Raw genomic sequence first — 19,540 nt, 5'->3', positions numbered from 1 at the left:
AGCAGCAGCACCTGAGTGCGAGGGGCAGGGCTCTCCCGCGCTGCTGCGGTGGCGAGGGGCTGCGATGGCGGCGGCGGCGTGGGGCAGAGGGAGGGTGGTGGTGGTGGTGGTGGTGGTGGGAGGGGGGAGGGGGGGGGGGGGCGGTGGAGGGGAAAGAGAGGCGTTACCCCCGAGGATGCATGTTATCTCCAGCTCCTCTCGGCCTCCTCTCGGCCCCTCTCGGCTCCTCTCTGCCCCTCTCTGCCCCTCTCGGCTCCTCTCGCTCCTCCTCTCTGCTCCTCTCGCTCCTCCTCTCTGCTCCTCTCGCTCCTCCTCTCTGCTCCTCTCTCCTCCTCTCTGCTCCTCTCATCTCCTCTCATCTCCTCTCTGCTCCTCTCTGCTCCTCTCGGCTACCCTCTCGCCCCCTCTCTCGCCTGCGAGCCTGCCGGGTCGAGGATGTAGTACCCCCTCCTCCCCTCGTCGTACTCCGTGATCAGCACGTAGTGCCCGATGTACCCCTCGCCCGCCGCCGCCGCAGGGAAGCACTCCCCCAGCGCGCCTGTGGACACGCCTCGGACATGTCGTGGACGTGCCCTGGGTTTGGCCCAGGATGCCTCCCCCCCCCTCTCCTCCTCTGCTCTCCGGAGAAGCGGTGCAGCAAGTGTGCGGCGCTGCGGCGCTGCGGCGCTGGGGCATGATGGCGCTGGTGAGGGATGCGGCGCGGCGGCGGACGCGTTCGTGGCGATGCGGCCGCCGTGGGCGCGGTGGCGAGAGGGCGCGGGGGGCTGTGGGGCAGGAGGGGGGGCTGCCATGCCACGCGCCATACGAGCTTGGCTGTGGAGGAGAGCGGAAGTGTCTCGGAAGTGTCTCGGAAGTGCCTCGGAAGCGTCTCCCAGCCGTCCCGCGCGCCTTCTCCGGTCAACGAGGCCGATGATGAGGTTGCCGCCGCACGTGTGCGCGCCGCCGCAGAGCACGCGCAGCTCGGACGGCGAGATCGACCGCTGCTCGATCGCGATGTCGGCAGCGCCCGCGCGGCCAAAGAGCGTGTTGACGCGTTCGGCGTCGCGCTCGAGCGTGGGCCGGTAGAACGCCTCGGCGGAGTAGGAGGGGTCGACACCGAGCGTGGCGGTGAGGAATCGGAAGCGCAGCCCGAACTCGCGCAGGATGAAGGCTAGGTCAACCGTCCAGATGGACGAGGACGGCACCCGCTTCCGCAGCTGCGACACGTGGCACTCGCGCGCGGGCACGCCGAGCGCGCGCAGCGCCATCTCGGTGCAGGCGAAGCCGCAGTCCCAGGAGAAGCTCTGGCGTACGTGCGGGACGCGGCGCAGCGAAGCAGCCGCGGGGGATGGGCACATGACACCCCAGGCCGGCTGCGAGCCGTCTTGTACCAGGTGCAACCCTTGTTCGGCGAGAAAGCTGCGGGTTGCCGCCGGTTGAGCAGCACCCCATCCCCGTCCACGTTGTCGGTTGCTGCCCCATGTCCCGCACTGGGGGGTGTGCTTCTAGCCCCGTTCTCGGGAGGGGGGGGGGGGGGGGGGGGGGCAAATTTCTAAGATTTTTTTACATACACTAACTGACACCGGTCACCGCAAACCCTGTCGGCAGTCCACCTTCGTTCGGGTAGCGCACCGTGATCCTCGTCGGCATCCGCGCGGGGGTGCCCTGCTGCCGGGCCTGCGCGGCCCGCCACGTAGAGGTGCGTTCACAGCGCCAATTTGGCCCGCTCTTCGGCTCGCTCCGCTCGCCGGTGAGTTGGTTGGTTGCTGGCAGCACCCCAGCACCGGGGGGTCCTGAGAGCTGTTGGTTGCCGCTCGATTCACAGCACAGTGCGGAACAAGGGTTGCAACCTGGTAATAAGACGGCTCGCTGAGAGGCCCTGGCACCTAAGAATTTTACAAAAACTCCCTCGCACGACGGCGGCTGCGAGCGGGGCTGCTGCGCGCCATGTGGAGATGTAGGGGTAGTCGAAGATGATGTCGCGGATGCCGGCCATCTCCTGCTCCAGGTTCGGCCCCCACACCTCCCGGATCACGCTGCCGGAGCTCCCCGCGCCGGAGGACATCGCCGACTGCGCCTGGGCCGAGGCGCTGCAGCAAGCAGGGGGTGAAAAGAAAAACAAGGATCTGGCTGCTTGTTTCTTACGCACAGAACGATCAGCAGCCAGCACTTCACAAGAAGTGGGTTTTTCGTCTCTAGTAGCCTCACTAACATACATAGACCTACACAGAGCGAGTCTCGAGTACTGTGCGCCGCGTGTCATTTCGACGACAAATTCCCGGCCGCTGTTGGGCGCGCTGTGCTTGCTTGATTTTGGAGGAGTGTGGGTGCCAGCGCAGGCGTAGCTACGCCCTGTCCCCTGTGGCGACGGGCCAAGCTCAGAGGTCCTCACGGCGAGAGGTCCTCACAACACTGCGAAGGTCCTCTCCTCACCTGCCGATGGTCCCTCCAAAATAAACCGCACGTGATGAGAGCCACCAGGTGCAGTCGAGCCGGAGAGGTTGCGAGCGCAAGGCATCGAGAAGCAAGGGGCAAGGCGGCGAGCGTCGAGACAGCTTCCTCAGGCCTGAGCGAGCCTGACTGAGGCGCGAAGCCTCACGAAGAGGTCCTCACGAAGAGGTCCTCAATAACGAGAGCTCCCCTCGCGCAGAGGTCCTCATCGGTCAGGTGCAAGCCCTGTGAGCGCGCAGCGAGTGAAGAGCCTGCGACATGGTGCAGCCCGGCACGAACAACCCAGTCAGCCCAGCCAAACCCACGTAGCCCAAGTCAGGATCGTGTGCCGGTTGCGCTGTGCTGTCGGGAACATCTGGTATAACAAACATCGAAGATGGATGTGATGATGTGATGATGTGTGAAGGAGGGGGTGCGCGGCGGTGTTCAGTGTGATTGCAAGCGAGCACTGTGTCAGAGAGACATGTGTGATTACAGTGCTCGGTTGTGGCGCTCGCTTCTTTCTGTCACGCCCATCCCTGGCGACCCCCCCTCAGACCCCCCTGGTCTGAGCGTCCCTGGCCCCATTTTCTTTTCACCGGTGAAAAGAAAAAATCGCCGGGATCTTTTGTGCAGGGTTCTTGGGAGAGATTCTCTCTCTTTGGTTCTTTGTGGGCGGTGGTCGGCGGCTAGCCGGGTCAAGCCTGCGGTTTTTTACCACGAAGGCGCTCTCATGCCCCATATCGTTTGTCTGTAACGTCCCTGTAACGTCCCAGTCTCCCCCATGAACTTCGTTGGATTGTCCTTGAATTGCCCATATTCCTGTTCGAATCTGAGCCCTCTAGCCTTCCTCCTATCATCCTCACTCATCTGTCCACTCCACCTTTCCATCAGGTGACCGTTCCCTCGATACCGTGCCCACCTGCTTATGCCACCCCAGTCGTAGACTCCATCCACCACCACTTCCGCACCGGTACCAATACCATAGGGTTGAGACGGACCTGCCTGCCCATCAGCCATCTCCGCCTCGTCTCCACCATCTGGAGGTGAGGGTGGGGGCGACGCTCCTCTCCACTCCTCAACACACGCGTCCGTCTCAAGCGGCTGGCAAGGCGGCGGGGGAGGGCACATCATGCAGGGGCCGTCGCAGTCGGGGCCCAACGAACCGTCATCGCCGGGCGCCCTAGTCATTACCGACGGGTATGGGAGGACCGCACTGGTGCCGTGACAGACGGCCTCCCCGTCCGTCATAACGCCGGTCTTGCGACCTCGCGCTCTGGAGGGTTCGTGCGTGTCGGCTTGAGTCCGGGGGTTCCCCTCGGACCAGTGCGGTTGATCCCCCCTGCCCGAGGGTGTGAGAGAAGGTTCCCGACTAGGCTGGGAGGGTTCTGCGGGCTGATTAACACACACACACACACACGCACAGTCAGGTCTCCAGGGGTTCTCGTGTAGCCGTGTATCGCGCGCCTTGCGGGGGGGGCGCGGAAAAGAGGAACCTCTAGCCCGCTTGTTGTATCGCCCTCCTTCTCTCTCTCTCTCTTGATGTACATTTCACGCCGTGGCGGTGCTCGACGGGAAGATGTACGCGGTGGGCGGCAAGAATTCGCATGGTGAGAGCCTCAGCTCGGTCGAGCGGTACGATCCGGCGGTGAATGCGTGGGAGGCGGTGGCGCCGATGGAGGTGTCTCGGAGGCTCATTGATGTGGCGGCGCTCGATGGGAAGCTGTACGCTGTTGGCGGGTACAACGAAGGCGACCAAACCCTCAGCTCGGTGGAACGGTACGACCCGGCGGCGAATGCATGGGAGGAGGTGGCGCCAATGGCGGAGGGGCGGGATACTCACGCTGTGGCTGTGCTCGACGGCAAGCTGTACGCTGTGGGCGGTGAAGACAGCGCGTCCAACCCGCGCAGCTCGGTGGAGAGGTACGACCCGGCGACGAACGTGTGGGAGCCGGTGGTGGAGATGGCGATGGCGCGCAGCCGGCCCGGCGTTGCGTTGCTGTAGCCCGCTCTCTCCGATGGTTCCCCCCTCTCACTGAGGCCGACGGGTTTTGCACCTCTCACTGAGGCCAATCACCGCGGCTAAATGCGGCGGTGTGTGTGTGTGTGCGCGCGCGCGCGCGCGCGCGCGTCATGTGTGTGTCCCTTCGCTTGCTTTCATTTGGCGCAAAAAAAGAAACAGCGTGAAACTCGGCGGTCGCACAGTCAGTACTCCAAAGCGCTGCCACCCCCGGGAACACCATGTTGGCGCACGTCAATGCCGCCAAAGTCCACCAGGAGAACGCGCTGAACGTGATGCATCTCGACATGCAGCAGCTAAACGCTCGAAACTCAGATGCTCAAACTCACACGCGGGTGGCGACGGTTCTCGCACCGCATGTATCTGAGACCCGCACCCGTCGGCAGGTCTTGTACACGCGCATGGACAACCTGACCATGCAGGCGACGATTGTGATTGGGTTTGCTCTCGCCATGTGGGGCGGCGAGACGCTCGGGCCGCTTGTGGAGGAGGAGAGCGAGGTGTGCATCTACAAGTCCGTGGGTCACCGGCTCTTCGCCACCATGTTCTTCCTCTCGGTCAGCGTGACGATGAGCCTCGCTCTCGCCGTGGTGGTGCTGACATCCCAGGTCAAGCAGCTGGCCCAGGAGGCGGCGCTGCTCGTGTCTACGCAGGCGGCGGTCGCGCGCTCGCGTGGGCACGTCCGCCACATGAACAACTGCTTCTCCGCCGCAACCTGCTCTTTCTACTGCTCGGCGATGCTGCTCGTCGTCCTCTTTGTCGGGCTGCCCAAGCGGCGCAGGACCCACGGATTCGAGGAGTGCATCACACACACACACACACACACACACACACACACACACACACACACACACACACACACACACACACACACACACACACACACACACACACACACACACACACACACACACACACACACACACACACATCGCACCGCTCACCCACGCACACCGGGCCTTGCATTTTTAGTGCCGTGTGGCGCTCCTGTCGTTAGACGTGGAGTTGCGAGGGTCGCCTGGCCCCCTTGCCCGACCACCTCGTGTGCGTGGAGAAGCTCACCGGATCTCACCTTACCTTAGGCCTGCATCGATGTCGAGGATGCGGACAGGCTGGCCGCTGCAGACCAGTTTGGCATGGGCCTAGCGATCATGAACTCGACGGTCATGGTGAGCTTCGGCGTCCTCCTGTTCGTGGGCTACCGCCGCGTCTCGCGCGCCTACGAGCCGCGCATACTCCTGGACTGGCACCGTGAGTACCTGGTGGAGAGAGAGAGAGAGGTGCTGCGCAGAGGGCCGCACAAGGGCGCGGACTGCGCGGAGGAGGAGGACTCCACGGGGTGAGCGCGTCAGTGTACCCTCTGCCCGCTGGCGCGCGCGGCGCACACACAGCGGCCTCGACACGGCCGACGATGCGGGCGGGTCCGATTGCGATTGAGCACTCGGGCGCGTGTGGGAGTAGCTGCCGAGACGTCATCGCTCATCGGCCCTAGGAAGCAGCGCCGGATTCTAGTCGCATGCGCTTGCGTTTTCGTTGTGCCTTCCGGGTGGGTGCCGGCCGGCCTTTACGCTGGTCGTTTGCCGCCGTGCGCGCGCCGGCGGTGAGGTGTGCCAAGCTTGTCGCCCCGGCGTGGAGGCGATGCCAGTCGGTCGGGCCGTCTCACCGACTGTGTTCGTGCCAGTGGGCCACTGCCAGTGCGCGCGGGAGTTTTAACGAGTTTCTCCCGGCCGGCCGCCTCCTGACACGCCCAACCTGGTTTGTGGAGCTCCCGCAACTTACCCTTAGAGGCCACCATAAGGGACCCCATTGCCCGTTTGCCACCAGACTTTTTTTGAGTTGGAGGTAATAGCTAAATGGATTGCACTCTCCCAAAGAACTGATGCATTCATAGTGCCTTCACATAGTTACAATACCTCAAAGTTGAAAAACTCCAAAATAGGCCGTCAGGACTCTGTCAGGACTCCGTCAGGACTCTGTCAGGACTCCGTCAGGACTCTGTCAGGACTCTGTCAGGACTCTGTCAGGACTCCGTCAGGACTCTGTCAGGACTCCGTCAGGACTCCGCCAGGACAACCACTGTCCCCGCTGTGAATAGAGCCCTTAGCTAGAGAGTAGGGAGGGGTGTACAGTCGAGTTACTCCCGAGGGCAGGGACGGCCCTCCACTGAGGGAAAGGGCGCACGGGGACGGTATCGACCCAGCCACGCAGCTCTTTCCTCGCGTACAGCCAACGAGTTTGCTGGTCCACAGGCAGGCCAGGCCGTGAGGGCCGGTCAGGCCTGATCCTGCGGTGAGCACTGGAGGGCTATGCGGCTCGCTCCGTCAGCCGACTTGCGCTGTCGAGCGGTCGAGCGCTTCGGGTTGGACCCGCGGGAGGGTCCCTGCGCGGCTGACATGGCCAGCCAAGCCGTGTGCGCTGCCGTGGGTGCTGCCGTGGGTGCTGCTGTGGGCGCTGCCGTGGGCGCTGCCGTGGGCGCTGCCTCGGTCAGCAGTCAGTCAGTCCGCTGCTCGGCGCTGGCCTGCAGGTTGCCGGTGGCAAATCGGGGGCGCTCGGGCCATGGACGTCGTGGCCGAGCTTTGCTGCCTATGCACGTTGCCGGCTGTAACGTTGCCTGCACCATGGCCGCGCCTCTCTTGCTTGTGCGCTTTTCATGGTCGGCCGAGTGGCGCGAGACCCAGAGTGATTTCTTTTGTCTGTCAGGACTCTAAGTTTCTGTCAGGACTCTCAAGTTTCTGTCAGGACTCTCAAGTTTGCTTGTCAGGACTCTCAAGTTTTGCGTCAGGACTGCCCCATCAGGACGATTCCGCAGAGGGCGCGCACGGTCGAAAGGGGGGCTGGGCGTCTATCATTCACTGCTGGGGGGGAGGGGAAGGAGGGTTGCAGTGAAGGAAGGTGGAAGTCTCTTCGGAGGCACTTGTGAGCACTGTGAAGACCGTGCGCCGTCAGGACCCCGCCAGGACTCTGTCAGGACTCTGTCAGGACTCTGTCAGGACTATGTCAGGACTCTGTCAGGACTCTGTCAGGACTGTCAGGACAGTTGCGGGAGCTCCACAAACCAGGTTGCCCACGGACCGATCCCATCGAAAAAATCAGGCGCGCCGCACTGCTCTGGCCCCTGCTTGCCCCTGCTTGCCCCTGCTCGCCCCTGCTCGCCCCTGCTCGCCACTGTCGCCTCGGTTGCCGAGGCTGCCGCGCACCCGCGCGCCCGCGTCGCTGCGCGGCTACAAACTGCACCAGCTGAGCTCGAACCAACGACCAAAACGTCCCCGACCCGAACGCTGTACCAACTAGGCCACGCCCCAGGCTCGATGTGCAAATGCGTACAATACTGGCCCCTCATAAACCATTGAAACTCCAGCTGGAAACTCACTCATTTGCCGAGGCCATGCGGCGCCCCCCCACGGCCAGCCTACCCTCCTGTCGCGCCACTCGACGCCCCGCGGCCGCCTCTCGCCTGCTTGCGATGCCCTCGCCGGCCGCCGCCGCCCCCGCTCCAGCCTAACCAGCTCCGTGCTCCAGCCCAACCAGCTCTGTGCCCCAGCCTAACAAGCTCTCCAGCCTAACCACAGTGCCCCAAAACCAGCTCTGTGCTCCAGCTAACCAGCTCTGCATCTCGCAACACACGCATGACAGGGACAGACCAGGCGCAGGAAAAGGGAGCGGGGCCCGAATCCAAGGGACCACCCCGTCGGGCGGAGGAGCTGTGAACTCAGGACCAGTAGGAAGGCTGCTGGCTCCTGACTCATCCCCCAAATCCCCCACCCCCGTGGCCTGAAACCTTACCATTCCACCACCTCACACACACCCCTCCCCTAGGCGAGCCCACCCGACTTCAGGCGAGACATCGACCACTCCTCCGAGCTCCGTCGGGAATAGTTCTGTCAGTGGCTGCACTAGACGCCCATAGAGGCGCGCGGCGCGGGCGGATGACTAGGGGAGAAAAAGCGGAGATCCTAGCTCGCTGGGAGACGTGGGTGCGCAACGTAAAGTTGGGAATAAGGGAGAAGTGTCAGTGTGAGGGGAGGGCGTAGGCTGGCGTTTTTGCCTTTGAAAACTGAACCGTTTTTTTGATGAGCTCCATAGCAAGGAGGCGGCGTCGAGGCGACGGAAGGGGGATCGGAGACGGAGGAGGACGTCTCCGACTTCTTGCCGAGCTTGGGCGGCAGCCCTTTCTTCTTGGTCTTGCCGAAGAGGCCCATATCAAACGCGGTCAGGGGGCGCGCAGCCCGTCTTTCGAACCCCCAAATCCCGAACTAATGTCCTCGGAGGCCGTGAACGGCGGCTGAAAATCGTGGGGGTTTTGATTTCGAGCTTGTAGGGATCTGGAGTCTCGAAGGCCCTGCTGCAGGCTCGTACAACCGCCGCTGCAGGCATGTCCATGAACACGCCGATCCCGGTCTCTCGGCGCGCCAACCTACGGAGGCTGTCTGAGGAATTCGCGATCGTAGTCCAAGAGGCGTTCCACGGCGAGTCCGAGCTCAAGGCACCCGCCTCCGTCTCGCTCGAGGCCGAGGCAGCCACTGCGGCCGCGGCGGGCCTCGAGGCGGACCTCGTCCTCATTCACCCGAGCGGCACGAGCGGGACCCTCGCTGCCGGTCTCGATGAACTCATCCAGTCCCTCAAGCGGATCGGTCTCCAGCCCGTCGCCGCAAAGGGCACCGGCTCGCGGCTCCTGCTCATGATCACGGCTCCGCTAGAGAGGCTTGAGCGCGAGGCGGAGCGGCTCGAGATGGATATGCTGCTGCTCGACGAGGCCAAGTCGGAGACGGACCACCAGCGCGGCCAGCCCGCCTATCGCGGCTTCACGCGACGGCGGCGCGAGCAGTTCGCCCTCAAGCAAGGCCGCCTCTTCTCCTCGCTCGAGCGGCAGCGACTCATCTTTTCGATGGTGGAGGCGACGGCCGATCGTGGAGGGGCGGAGCTCAACCTGGACGAGCTCGTGCGAAAGGGCGAGCGGCCTTTCACACACCGCCAAGCACTGCACCCACCCACACACGCACCACACGCACGCACGCACACACACTCACACACACGCACGCACGCACGCCCACGCGCACCCACACGCACGCACACACGCATGCGCACGCACGCACGCACGCACGCACGCACGCACGCACGCACGCACGCACGCACGCACGCACGCATGCGCACGCACGCACGCACGCACGCACGCACGTAAACACGCACGCGCGCGCACACGCACGCACGCACGCACGCACGCACGCACGCACGCACGCGCGGCGCTCGCTCGCGCGCTCGCGGCGCGCGCGCACCCCTCCACCCACCCACCCCCTCCCTCTCCGCCAGGCGTCCTCACCGCCTACCTCCCTCTCCACGACGCCAAGGAGCGCCGCAGCCTCCACCGCGGCTTCGCCCTGCAGAGCATCCGCATCTGGCCCTGGCGCGGCGGCGTCCTGCGCACCCGCCGCCGCCTGTTTCCGGACCTCGGCCTCTGCCAGATGCCGCTGCACCGCGTGCGCGACTACTACGGCGAGAAGATCGCCTTCTACTTCGGCTGGTGAGTAGACACTTCCTAGACACTTCCTTGACACTTCCTAGACACTACGGCGAGAAGATCGCCTTCTACTTCGGCTGGTGAGAGAGCGGCGCCCGCTCAGATTGTGTGTGTGGAGAGATGGGGGGTGTATCTTCTGAGGTGCATCATGGCGCCGTGTGTCCCCCTCAGGCTCGACCACTACACCGGCTGGCTGTGGCTGCTGATGTGGGGGTCCCTCGCGCTCGAGGGCATCTACCTCTTCGACGGGTGCGACTTCCTCGGCTCGGCGGCGCTCTCGCCGCCCGAGCCCGCCCTCTGCCCGGGCGACGAGGAGCGCACCCCTAGTAGTAGCACCGTCACACATTGTGGCTGCCGGGGGTGTGCCGAGGGGGGGCTGGCTGGGCGGTAAGCCGTCATTGCCCCCGGCGCTGCTTGCAGCGCTCTGGGTGGTTTTGGCGGCGCTCCAAGAGTGGCGCTCTTGGAAAGCGGTTCCTCCTTCCCGCTCCCCCCACACACACACGCAAGGCGCGAGACACACAAGAGTAGTAGTAGGCGCCCCCTTGATTCCAGCGCAGCACCTCCTTCCTCTGTGTGGAGACGTGTGCAGAGGTGGAGCAGGCCAGACCTTGGAGTGACGGCTGCCTGTGCTACGTATAGGACCGCACCTCTTTCCTCGCGGAGACGTGCACGACCAAATCCGCCTTCACTCTCCCCCTCTCCTCCGTCGTCATCGCGCTGTGGGCGACCCTCCGAGGCGCGCGCGCAGTCTCCCGCGGCCGGCGCTCTCCCTCCCTTGCACATTGACGTGGGGGGCAGGCGAGCGAGCCGATGCTCCTCTGTCTCCCGAGAGAGCTGACTCTCGAGGGAGATGCCCCCCCCGCAGGCACGCTGTGGGCTCGCAGGCAGCACACGCTCGCCTTCCAGTGCTGTGCCTTCTAGGAACCTTCTATAGGAACCTTCTAGGAACCTTCTAGGAACCTTCTAGGCAGCACACGCTCGCCTTCCAGTGGGACGTGCTCAACTTTGAGCGCGACGAGGCGCCGCGGCCGCGCTTCGTCCAGGCCTTCCAGCCAGTCAGTCAGTGTTACACATGTCCTAGCACGGAAGACGGGGCACACGCACTCGCGGAACACAGGGGGTATTGCACACGAGGCGGAGTGTGCGTTCTCAGGGAAAGGCATCGCCACACAGACAAAAGTGCAATAGTCAGGGGGGCAGCAGTGGGAGCCCTCACTCACACTCATGGCCCGCGAGCGCCTGCAGGCCTTCCACCGCATGAAGTCCATCACCAAGCAGCGGGGCTTCTACATGGCCGGGGGCGGCACGTCGCGCGTCCGCCGCTTCGTGCCGCACCCCGCCGGCGAGGAGATGCTCGTCCTCTCGCCGTGGCGGCGGCTCTGCGTCTTCTTCTGCGTCGGCGCGCCGGTGCTGCTGCTCGTCGCCGCCACCACCGTCGCGGTGATGCTCTCCATTTTCTCGTTCCGCGCGCTGCTCCGGCTGGGGAAACAGTTCGAAGGCAACACCTACCTCAACTCGCAATGGGGTCCCTTCATCGGCGCGGCGCTCAACACCGTCTGGATCTCGGTGATGAACGCGCTGTACAAGCGGCTCGCAGCCTGTCTGAACGGCCTCGAGTACCACAGGACAGACACCGGTGCCCCTCCCCGCCCCTAGGGGCCCTCAAAGGGGGAGAACCTCCCGTTTGGCCCCCCCCCCCCCCCCCCGCCCCCGCCGTCCCCCGGCGGCCTCAGCCGGCGCTCCACACCCCCGCCCTCAGAGCGCCACACCCCCTCGCCCGGCCTCAGAGTACGAGGACGCGCTCATCCGAAAGTCCTTCCTCTTCCAGTGCATCAACTCTTACGGCCCGCGACTTCCTAGACACTTCCTGGACACTTCCTGGACACTTCCTCGACACTTCCTAGACACTTCCTAGAACCTCCTCTTCGAGTGCATCAACTCTTACGGCCCGCCTGTCGAGGACGGGGGCTCCACCCGAGGCCGTGTCCACAGACTCCAAAGCATTGTGACTAGCAGGCCCGCTCGTCTGCTAGAGAAGGTTCCTAGAAGGTTCCTAGAAGGTTCCTGTGACTAGCAGGCCCGCTCGTCTACGTCGCGTTCGCGAAGCCGAACTCGCTGACGCTCTTTGGCGGGTGGGGGTACACCGACCCGTACGGCGAACCGTATGCGGACACCTGTGGCGCCCGAGGCAGGGACTGGTGGGCCTCGATGAGCGCCGGATCGCGCTGCAGCGCCGGCGGGGACGGCGGGGGCGAGGACTTCATCTTTGTGCGCGACGACTGCTGGTCCGAGCTCCGCGTGACAATGCTATGCTTCATGATCTTGAAGCCGCTGTACGAGCTGCCGCTGCAAGTCTTCCTGCCACGGCTCCCCTCCGCCCCGCCTTCCGCGGGGGTGTGTCCACCCACCACGGCCCTCCGACCCGCCACACGCGCTGTCTGCAGGCTCGTCCGCTGGCTCAACCTCTGGCGGCGCGCTCGAGCTCTCGAGAGGCAGTGGACGAAGCTGGCGGAATCGGCGCCGGCAAAGGTCCAAAGGGGGGCCCGCCCGCCGCCGCCGCCGTCCCTCGCCACGAGCAACGAGGGCACACCTCGGGCGGTGTTGGCGGGCGGGCAAGCCGAGGAGCCGAGTGTCAACCGCATCGCGAGTGCCGTCCGGCACGCGTCGCAGGAAATGGAGTTCCGCTACGCGATCGAGCGGCAGGCAAGTCTCCTCTCCCCCGCCGTCGGCCCGCCGCCCCAGCCCTCTGCCCACCGAAGCCTGCACCCCCCCCCCCCCCCCTCCCGCGCTGGCGCAGGTCTCGATGCGCCCTTTCGACGGCACCTTCTCCGAGTAGTGGTCCAGTTCGGGTACATCGCCCTCTTCTCGGCCTGCTTCCCGCTCGCCTCCTTCTGCGCGATGCTGGCCAACTTCGTGGAGCTGCGCGTCGACGCGCACAAGCTCGGCTTCGAGGTGCGGCGGCCGCGCTACCTCGGCGCCAAGGACGCGGGCTCGTGGCAGCAGATGATGGAGCTCCTCTCGTGGCTCGCCATCGTGGTCAACGTGCTGCTGCTCGCGACGTCGTGGACGTTCCGCGACTACATCGTGACGCCGATCGTCGCCGACCGCGACGACGCCGCGTGCGAGGTTGCGCCGCCCAACGAGCCGGAGGCGATGACTCCCTTTGGCGTCTGGTCCGGTTTCAACATCTCCTGGCACGACGACCGGTGCCGCAGTAACTACAGGCTCTGCTTCGCGGAGGTTGGGTCGGTGCCGTGGCTGCCCGCCTCGGAGTACCTCGACGCACTCGCCTACCGCTCGCAGCCCTTCGCGGACCTGCTCTGCGACCCGGCCGACCCGCATTACGACGCGCGGCTCTGCTCGCTCTGCGGCGAGCGGCGGCACACGCCGTCCCGTGCACACGGCGGTCGCGCTGTGAGTGGAGACTCTTCACGCGTGAGGTCGTGTGGGCAGGTACACCGTCTGGTACACGACCATCGTGCTCCTCGTGGCGCTCGAGCACGCAGTCCTCCTCGCCAAGGTCCTCTTCAAGTGGCTCGTCCCGCGCAGGCCGCAGTGGGTGGCGCACGCGGAGGCGCGCGCCGCCTTCCTCGCGCAGCGCGCTCGCGACAAGGCTCGCGACGCGCGGCAGTCGGCGGTGCAGCTGCCGGAGGAGCCTGGGGACATGCCTGGGGAGGAGCAGGCGCCGCTGCGGCGCGCGGCCGCCGCTGAGGAGCGGCACGACGCGGCCATCCGCGCAGCAAAGGGCAAGCTCGGCGACATCGAGGCGGCCGTCAACGCGCGGCTCGCCGAGGCCGACTGCACGCCCGAGCTCCCGCGCGGTGTCGAGCTTGTCGAGCAGCGCCGGCAGGCGCCCGACCCGACACCGCGCCGGCTGGGGAGGGGAGAGCCTCCCGCGCCAGAGACGCCGCTTGCGGCTGCGGCCGGCGACATGACCACACCGCCGGTGTGGGGGAGCAGGAAGAGCAGCGGCTCTTACGACGGGCCGTATGAGGAGGGGATCAGCGCCCTCGAGCAGCGGCAGCTCATGCGCCAAGCCGCCGAGATGGAGGCCGCTCTTTCCCCCGACAGCCGCCAGTTCATTTGATCGGAAGCAACCCAGTGTGGGTCGGTCCCGTGGGCGGTGCGGTATCACGAGCCCGGGGTGCCGTAGGCTCGGATTGTTGTTTAGTCGGCTACGTCTAGGGTTGCGAGCAGCATTGCCGCCCGGGCAACTCCCGTACCGTTGCTTGTACCGTTCCGAGACGGCCGCTCAGGACCGCAAAATGGTGTTCCTAAAGGTTGTGTTAGTCGGGCCGCACTAAATTTCTTTGAGAGCGCCTCTTCGATTTCTTTTTATACTCGCCCCCCCGCCCGCGCCGAGCCAAAGGCGCTCCGCGGAGCCGCCAGGCGCCCGCCCCGGCGGTTCACTTCGCTCCGCTCGTTCACCGCCGGGGCGGGCGTCTGGCGGCGCCGCTGCGCAAAAAGAAAACATGGAGCCGGGCTAGGGTTGCGCAGCTATGAACAGGAGCGAGTCCGCGCTGCGCTAGGCTCAGACAGCGAGTTCGCGCTGCGCTAGGCTCAGACGGCGAGTTCGCGCTGCGCTAGGCTCCGAGTTCGCGCTGCGGGCTACGGAAGACTCTGTTGTCGTCGGACGTCGCGCGACTCGCGGGCGCCGCGCTGCGCGCGCGGTGCAACTGGGGTAAGAGGCGGTGGACACCTCGACTGCCGCGACGTGTGTAAGCTGCGTTGGCTCGCCAAAGTTTGTTTTTGTTGTGAAGAGAAGTACTGTCTGCGCATCACTGGGCACGGGACTAGAAAAAAGAAGAAAAAAACAACCGGTCATCTCTCCAGGATCGGCGGGATTGCAACAGTCTTCGCGTGCCGCCTGTCGTTCGACTCGGGCGCCTTGAGCGTCGGGGTGGCGAGCAGGGGACGCGGCTCTGAGCTCCCAGCGACGCGCGCCTTCGCCACCCACTTGCTTGGTCCTGTCTACCACAGGCACACTGATAGGGGCACACGCCGAGGGTGGCAGGGGCGGGGGGCGCCCGTCTTTTTCATTTTTCTCTTTGCGACATCTCGCGTTCACGAGATCGGTCTTTTCCTGGCCCCTCCACGGCAACATCGGCTTCAGGACCACAACGAGGTCTCCCCACGCGTGGCAGCCTCCTTAAAGGCAATAGGGTCTAGATTCGGAGCGCTCGCCGAAGAGGAGTACGACAAAATAGCGCCCGTGATTGCCTGCACGCTACCCGCACTCACGGACTCCATACCCGAAAGAAAGAGAAGGGAGCTCGCGGGAGAGGTGACGAGTGAACTACAGGTAGTGGGGAAGGCAGCCTCGATTGCCATACAGACATGGGTGCGAAACAACGACAAGACCAAGGCACGGGCAGAGGAACGAGAGAAGAATATAGGGTGGATAAAGCGCCTGTTCACGGCATGGAGGGTGAGCCACGCCGAACGTACCGAACGTAGAGCCGAGCGGAAGGAAGCCGGGGAAGACGACTCCGAGGAGGACGAACCAGTGGAAATCCCGCTGTCAGCTGTCACGATGCACCCGAAGGGGACCCCAGCGCCGGCATCATCCGTGAAGGCTCAAGTGTTCGAAGAGAGAGTGGACCTGAGCAACCACATGACTGGGCAGCAAATGATAGCAGTGGGCGTCAGAAGACTCGTCCTTGCTCGAGGAGAGCTCGATAGACTCGAGGGGCCAGCATATGCAGCAAGGAGGGCGGAGCTGCGCCGAAAGGCGAAAGAAGCCGCGAGAACAAGGGACCGTCCGGCAGGCGGCGGCGGCGTCGCAGAACGAGGCAGAGGAGAGCGACGCGACAGAGGAAGAAGCGACAAGGGAGAGCACGACGAGAAGGGGGCGACCGCGAGGTGGCATGAAGGTTGCAGCGAGAATCGGCGAGGGACTGCGAAGAGAGATAGGAAGAGGCGGACGCCCAAGGGTGGGCGACGGCTAGCGCACCACACCCCTCTCCTTAAAATCCCTGTGTGGTGGCGGCGTGCCGTGCTCCCATCGCTACCTTGGGTTGTCTGTTTTCTTTCTTTCTTTTTTACCACCACCCGGGACCCCCACCACCCGTGTCCCAAAGTGAGAATTCCGAGTGTATTTACACGTCCCCCTCAACACCAGCTCCCAGCTCGGCCTCATGCTCGGCACGCTCGTCATCATCTGTCCAGCGTCCACCCATACCGCGTTGGTGTCCAGTCCGAGCCTGAGGCCCTCTCGGTAGTGAGTTCACCGCCAGTTATCTGCGCCTCCGTTCGTCGCTCTCGTGCTTGATCGTCAGGCCGTGCTCTCACGTCCGCCGGAGCTACCTCGGCTATCGGAACCATTTTACAAGTTTGCCCGCCGACATGTCCCAGTCCGGCTCAGTCAAGGCAATGTCGCTCGGCGCTCGCTGGCTCCGTGGAGCTTGTGCTGCTGAGCAATCCAGGCGCACTTTGGCAACCGGCGGCAACGACTTGCGGCGTCAGCATTCGAAGGAACGGTTGCGTTGATTTGCTTGCTCCGCGGTACCTAGCCGGCGCGCTCCGCGCGTGTGTCTAGCTAGCGCGCTCCGCGCGTATGTCCGAGTAGCACCAGCGCGCTCCGCGCGCACCATAATGAGCTCACTCACGCGCACTATAATCTCAGTGCCTAAAGCTCGTTTCTGCAGCTTGGGATGGCTCATGGGCCTTGCGCCGTGTTTAGACACCCCGGCAGCCGCGAGCCGGCACTCTAACACACAGCAAAAGAATTTTACAACAAAGCTCCCTCGCACGGACACACTGGCACGGGACTGGTGCGCAAGAGAAGAATTTCCATTCGCGTTGATATGAAAAAACACTCGATCATAGGTGTGTGTCGGAGACGCCGAGAGCCGGCTATCTCGGTGAGGAGCCGTCAGGGTCCACCAATTGATTTTCGCTGACGCTGTACGTCGTGCCGAAAATCTGTGAGGAGGCCAGGGTTTTGTTTGGTTTCGCGGCCACAGTTTGCAGCCACAGACGACAGTGTGAACATGAGATGTTCCCCATATTCCCCTGGCGAAAGGATGCATAAGCATTTCCCATAAGCCGAGATAAATCCCCACATTCCCAGCGAAGGGGGAGTTTTGTTGTAAAATTCTTTTCTTGGAGGCTCCCGTTCTCTCCCTGGTGTCGGTGAACCTTCTGTGGCCGTTCGGCTGATTTATAAGATCCGCGAGACCTCGAGAGAGTAGTGCCGAAGGCGCTCTTTTTGATCGAGGCTGGCTATCATATAGATATCCAAAAGCGCGCGTCACATTCCCCTCGACGCCACAGGTCCCTCGCAGGTCCCTCGCCTTTCCCGTTCCGCTCGCGCTTGCGTCGACGCACATATGGCCGCGGGGAGCTGCACGCCCGAGCGGCGCGACGCCTCCTGCTCGCGCAACCCGCCGCTCCCTCTCCGCTCCCACCATGCGATGCGCTTCGCTTGGGGCACGAGCGTAATCTGCTACGCCCCTCTCGGCCTCACAATGCCTGCCACCTCCCGTTCGCAGGTGAGGCTGCTGCCATCGAGGAGCCGCGAGACGCGGCCGCTGCCGCTCGTTCCCCACCCTTAAACCGAGCGAACCCGCCCGATTGCCCCCACTCTTTTCCGGCGAGAGAGCGACGCAGCCCGCTCGCTTGCCAATCGCTGCCCGGCTCCAGTCCGAGCGCCGAGGACACGAGAGAGTGTGCCGGTCGTCGCGACGCTAACGCCGAGGCGTGCTGCCCGTAGGCGCAGCTCTACTCTCTCAGGCTCGAACCTTCCCGGTCAAGTCAAGAAGCCCGTTAGTCTCCTCTCCTGCTGCGGCACGCGGGCGCGTTGATTTTCTTTCTGTCTTTTTAGGCCAGGTCGCCCGAGATTGCCCGAGATTTTCTCCATCGCCTTTATAACCCAGCCCAGCCCACCCCTCCCCACACCCCTACACCACACCACACCACACCACACCACTCCCCCCGCCCACGCTCTCTAGCCACTCTGTGTCCGCAGCCGCTAGGGCCACTCGAGCACCACCTTCAACCGCTTCTTGACTCTCTGCAGGAATTCGATCAACATGCTCAAACTCGAGCTCGTGCCGGCCGCCGGTGACAAGCTTGTGCTCAAGCTCTCTCCTCCGCCGCCGCTTGCTGACAAGCAGGTGTGCGTTAATTTGCACTGGCTCAGGGAGGGGGTATGCACGCAAGACTAGCCTCTCGCGTTCTGTGGCTGACAGGCGTCTCTGGCAGACAACACGACCGCCATCGACTCCGGCGGAGGCAACGCCGTCGGCATCCCCTCCGAGCCCGTCTCGCTCAAGGATGGCATCGACACCGGCACCGGCGGCACCGGCACCGCCAGCACCGGCACCGGCAACGTCCCGTCCGAGGGCGAGCCTGTCCCGCTCAAGGACGGCGTTGACGCGGGCGGCGGCAACGTCAAGGGCGAGTTTTCGCCGATGACGTCCTCCGCGAAGGTCGGAATCGTGCCGGCTGACGACGGCCGCGTCACGCTCGTCATCTCCGCGTCGGTGTCGCCTTCGCTCCCCGGAGCCAAGGTGCGCGTGCGCACACCAGGATTATGATCCTCTCCCGTCTCCGAAAGCCTGCGCGTACTGTACTCTCCCTCGCCCACAGGCGTGCGGCGTCAAGAACGTCAACATCTCCGTGGCAAAGTCTGGCCCGGAGGGCGTCCTCAAGAAGGACCCGGCCGCGGAAAAGGCCGCGGGCGCGGTCAACTCGGACAAGGCCAAGGCCATGTTCGCCACCCACGCTCCGTGCCCGCCCGCCGTTTTCTGGTCCAAGTTTACGCCCCCGACCGGCCCACCGACGGCCCCCACCGGCGCCGTCAAGGGCGCCCTCAAGAAGGACATCCCTGCGGCAGAGTCTGGCGCGGAGGCCTCCGTTGACGAGACCGGCGCCATCAAGAACGACCCGTCGCTCAAGCCGGCCACCAAGGTCGCCACGGCCCTCAAGCCGGCGGAGGCCGGCGGCGCGCCGCTGCCGTCGATCAAGGAGTTTCCGAAGGAGGAGCCCGCCCCGGCGGCGAGCGCCTGGCATTGTGCGCGCCGGCGTCTGCCGACCCACTCTGTGACCCCATCCCGCGTTCGACGCGTAGGGCGACGCCGACTCTGTCTGGTTGCGCCGACAGCCTCCGTCGCGACGTCGTCCGCGCTACGCTGCGCCGCCTGATCTACTGGGCCATCCTCGTTGCCTACCTCGTGCTGCCCTCCGTCTCTCGCTCCATCTTCAAGGCGAAGCAGTGCGAGTCGTTTGACATCAACCTCTTTACCGGGGAGAGGCGCAGCTACCTCGTGGCCGACCTCGACGTGCTCTGCAGCGCCGACGACGACGAGTACAGCGGCCTCGACGCCTACTTCTGGGCGTTCTTCGTGCTCTGGCCGGTGCTCGTGCCGCTAGCCTTCCTGGCGCTCCTGCTCTCGATCCGCTCCGAGGTGCGGGCGCAGCGAGTCATGGCCACGGCACGAGCTTGCCGCTTCCTCTGGCGCGACTACGACCCGCGTTTCCTCTTCTGGGAGGTCGTCGATCTGGGCCGCAAGCTCTTCCTCGCTTCGCTGGTGCTCTTCATCCAGACAGACGACGGCTCGAGCAAGATCCTCCGCCTCTTCATCGCGTCTGTC

At 64.6% G+C, this 19,540-nt stretch overlaps 4 protein-coding genes across 4 annotated transcripts; 2 read left to right on the top strand and 2 right to left on the bottom strand.

The window, feature by feature from the left end:
• Positions 1 to 472: 472 nt before the first annotated feature.
• On the bottom strand, positions 473 to 1,337 carry EMIHUDRAFT_110010 (hypothetical protein; the record flags this gene model as incomplete). Its single annotated transcript, XM_005789363.1, has 2 exons — positions 473 to 538; positions 903 to 1,337. 2 exons carry the CDS (start codon positions 1,335 to 1,337, stop codon positions 473 to 475), a joined length of 501 nt encoding a protein of 166 aa, XP_005789420.1.
• A 214-nt stretch (positions 1,338 to 1,551) lies between these two features.
• EMIHUDRAFT_225939 (hypothetical protein) lies at positions 1,552 to 2,044 on the bottom strand (the record flags this gene model as incomplete). The annotated part of the gene is made up of 2 exons (XM_005789362.1): positions 1,552 to 1,656; positions 1,895 to 2,044. The coding sequence occupies 2 exons, from the start codon at positions 2,042 to 2,044 to the stop codon at positions 1,552 to 1,554; spliced, it is 255 nt and encodes an 84-aa protein (XP_005789419.1).
• A 6,757-nt stretch (positions 2,045 to 8,801) lies between these two features.
• Positions 8,802 to 14,031, top strand: EMIHUDRAFT_110008 (hypothetical protein; the record flags this gene model as incomplete). The annotated part of the gene is made up of 10 exons (XM_005789361.1): positions 8,802 to 9,336; positions 9,737 to 9,903; positions 10,002 to 10,024; positions 10,116 to 10,304; positions 10,912 to 10,999; positions 11,190 to 11,580; positions 12,022 to 12,277; positions 12,389 to 12,651; positions 12,742 to 13,384; positions 13,494 to 14,031. The coding sequence occupies 10 exons, from the start codon at positions 8,802 to 8,804 to the stop codon at positions 14,029 to 14,031; spliced, it is 3,093 nt and encodes a 1,030-aa protein (XP_005789418.1).
• A 3,935-nt stretch (positions 14,032 to 17,966) lies between these two features.
• EMIHUDRAFT_362289 (hypothetical protein) lies at positions 17,967 to 18,682 on the top strand (the record flags this gene model as incomplete). The annotated part of the gene is made up of 3 exons (XM_005789360.1): positions 17,967 to 18,061; positions 18,137 to 18,457; positions 18,537 to 18,682. Coding segments are annotated over exons 1-2 (310 nt in total), but the record flags the coding sequence as incomplete, so codon positions are not given.
• Between the last annotated feature and the right edge of the window lie 858 nt (positions 18,683 to 19,540).

This window comes from Emiliania huxleyi, assembly GCF_000372725.1.
Source record: "Emiliania huxleyi CCMP1516 chromosome Unknown EMIHUscaffold_129, whole genome shotgun sequence".
NCBI classification, from domain to species: domain Eukaryota; phylum Haptophyta; order Isochrysidales; family Noelaerhabdaceae; genus Emiliania; species Emiliania huxleyi.
The sequence above is the reverse complement of the archived record's forward strand: the minus strand, read 5'-3'. Positions and strand labels throughout refer to the sequence as shown.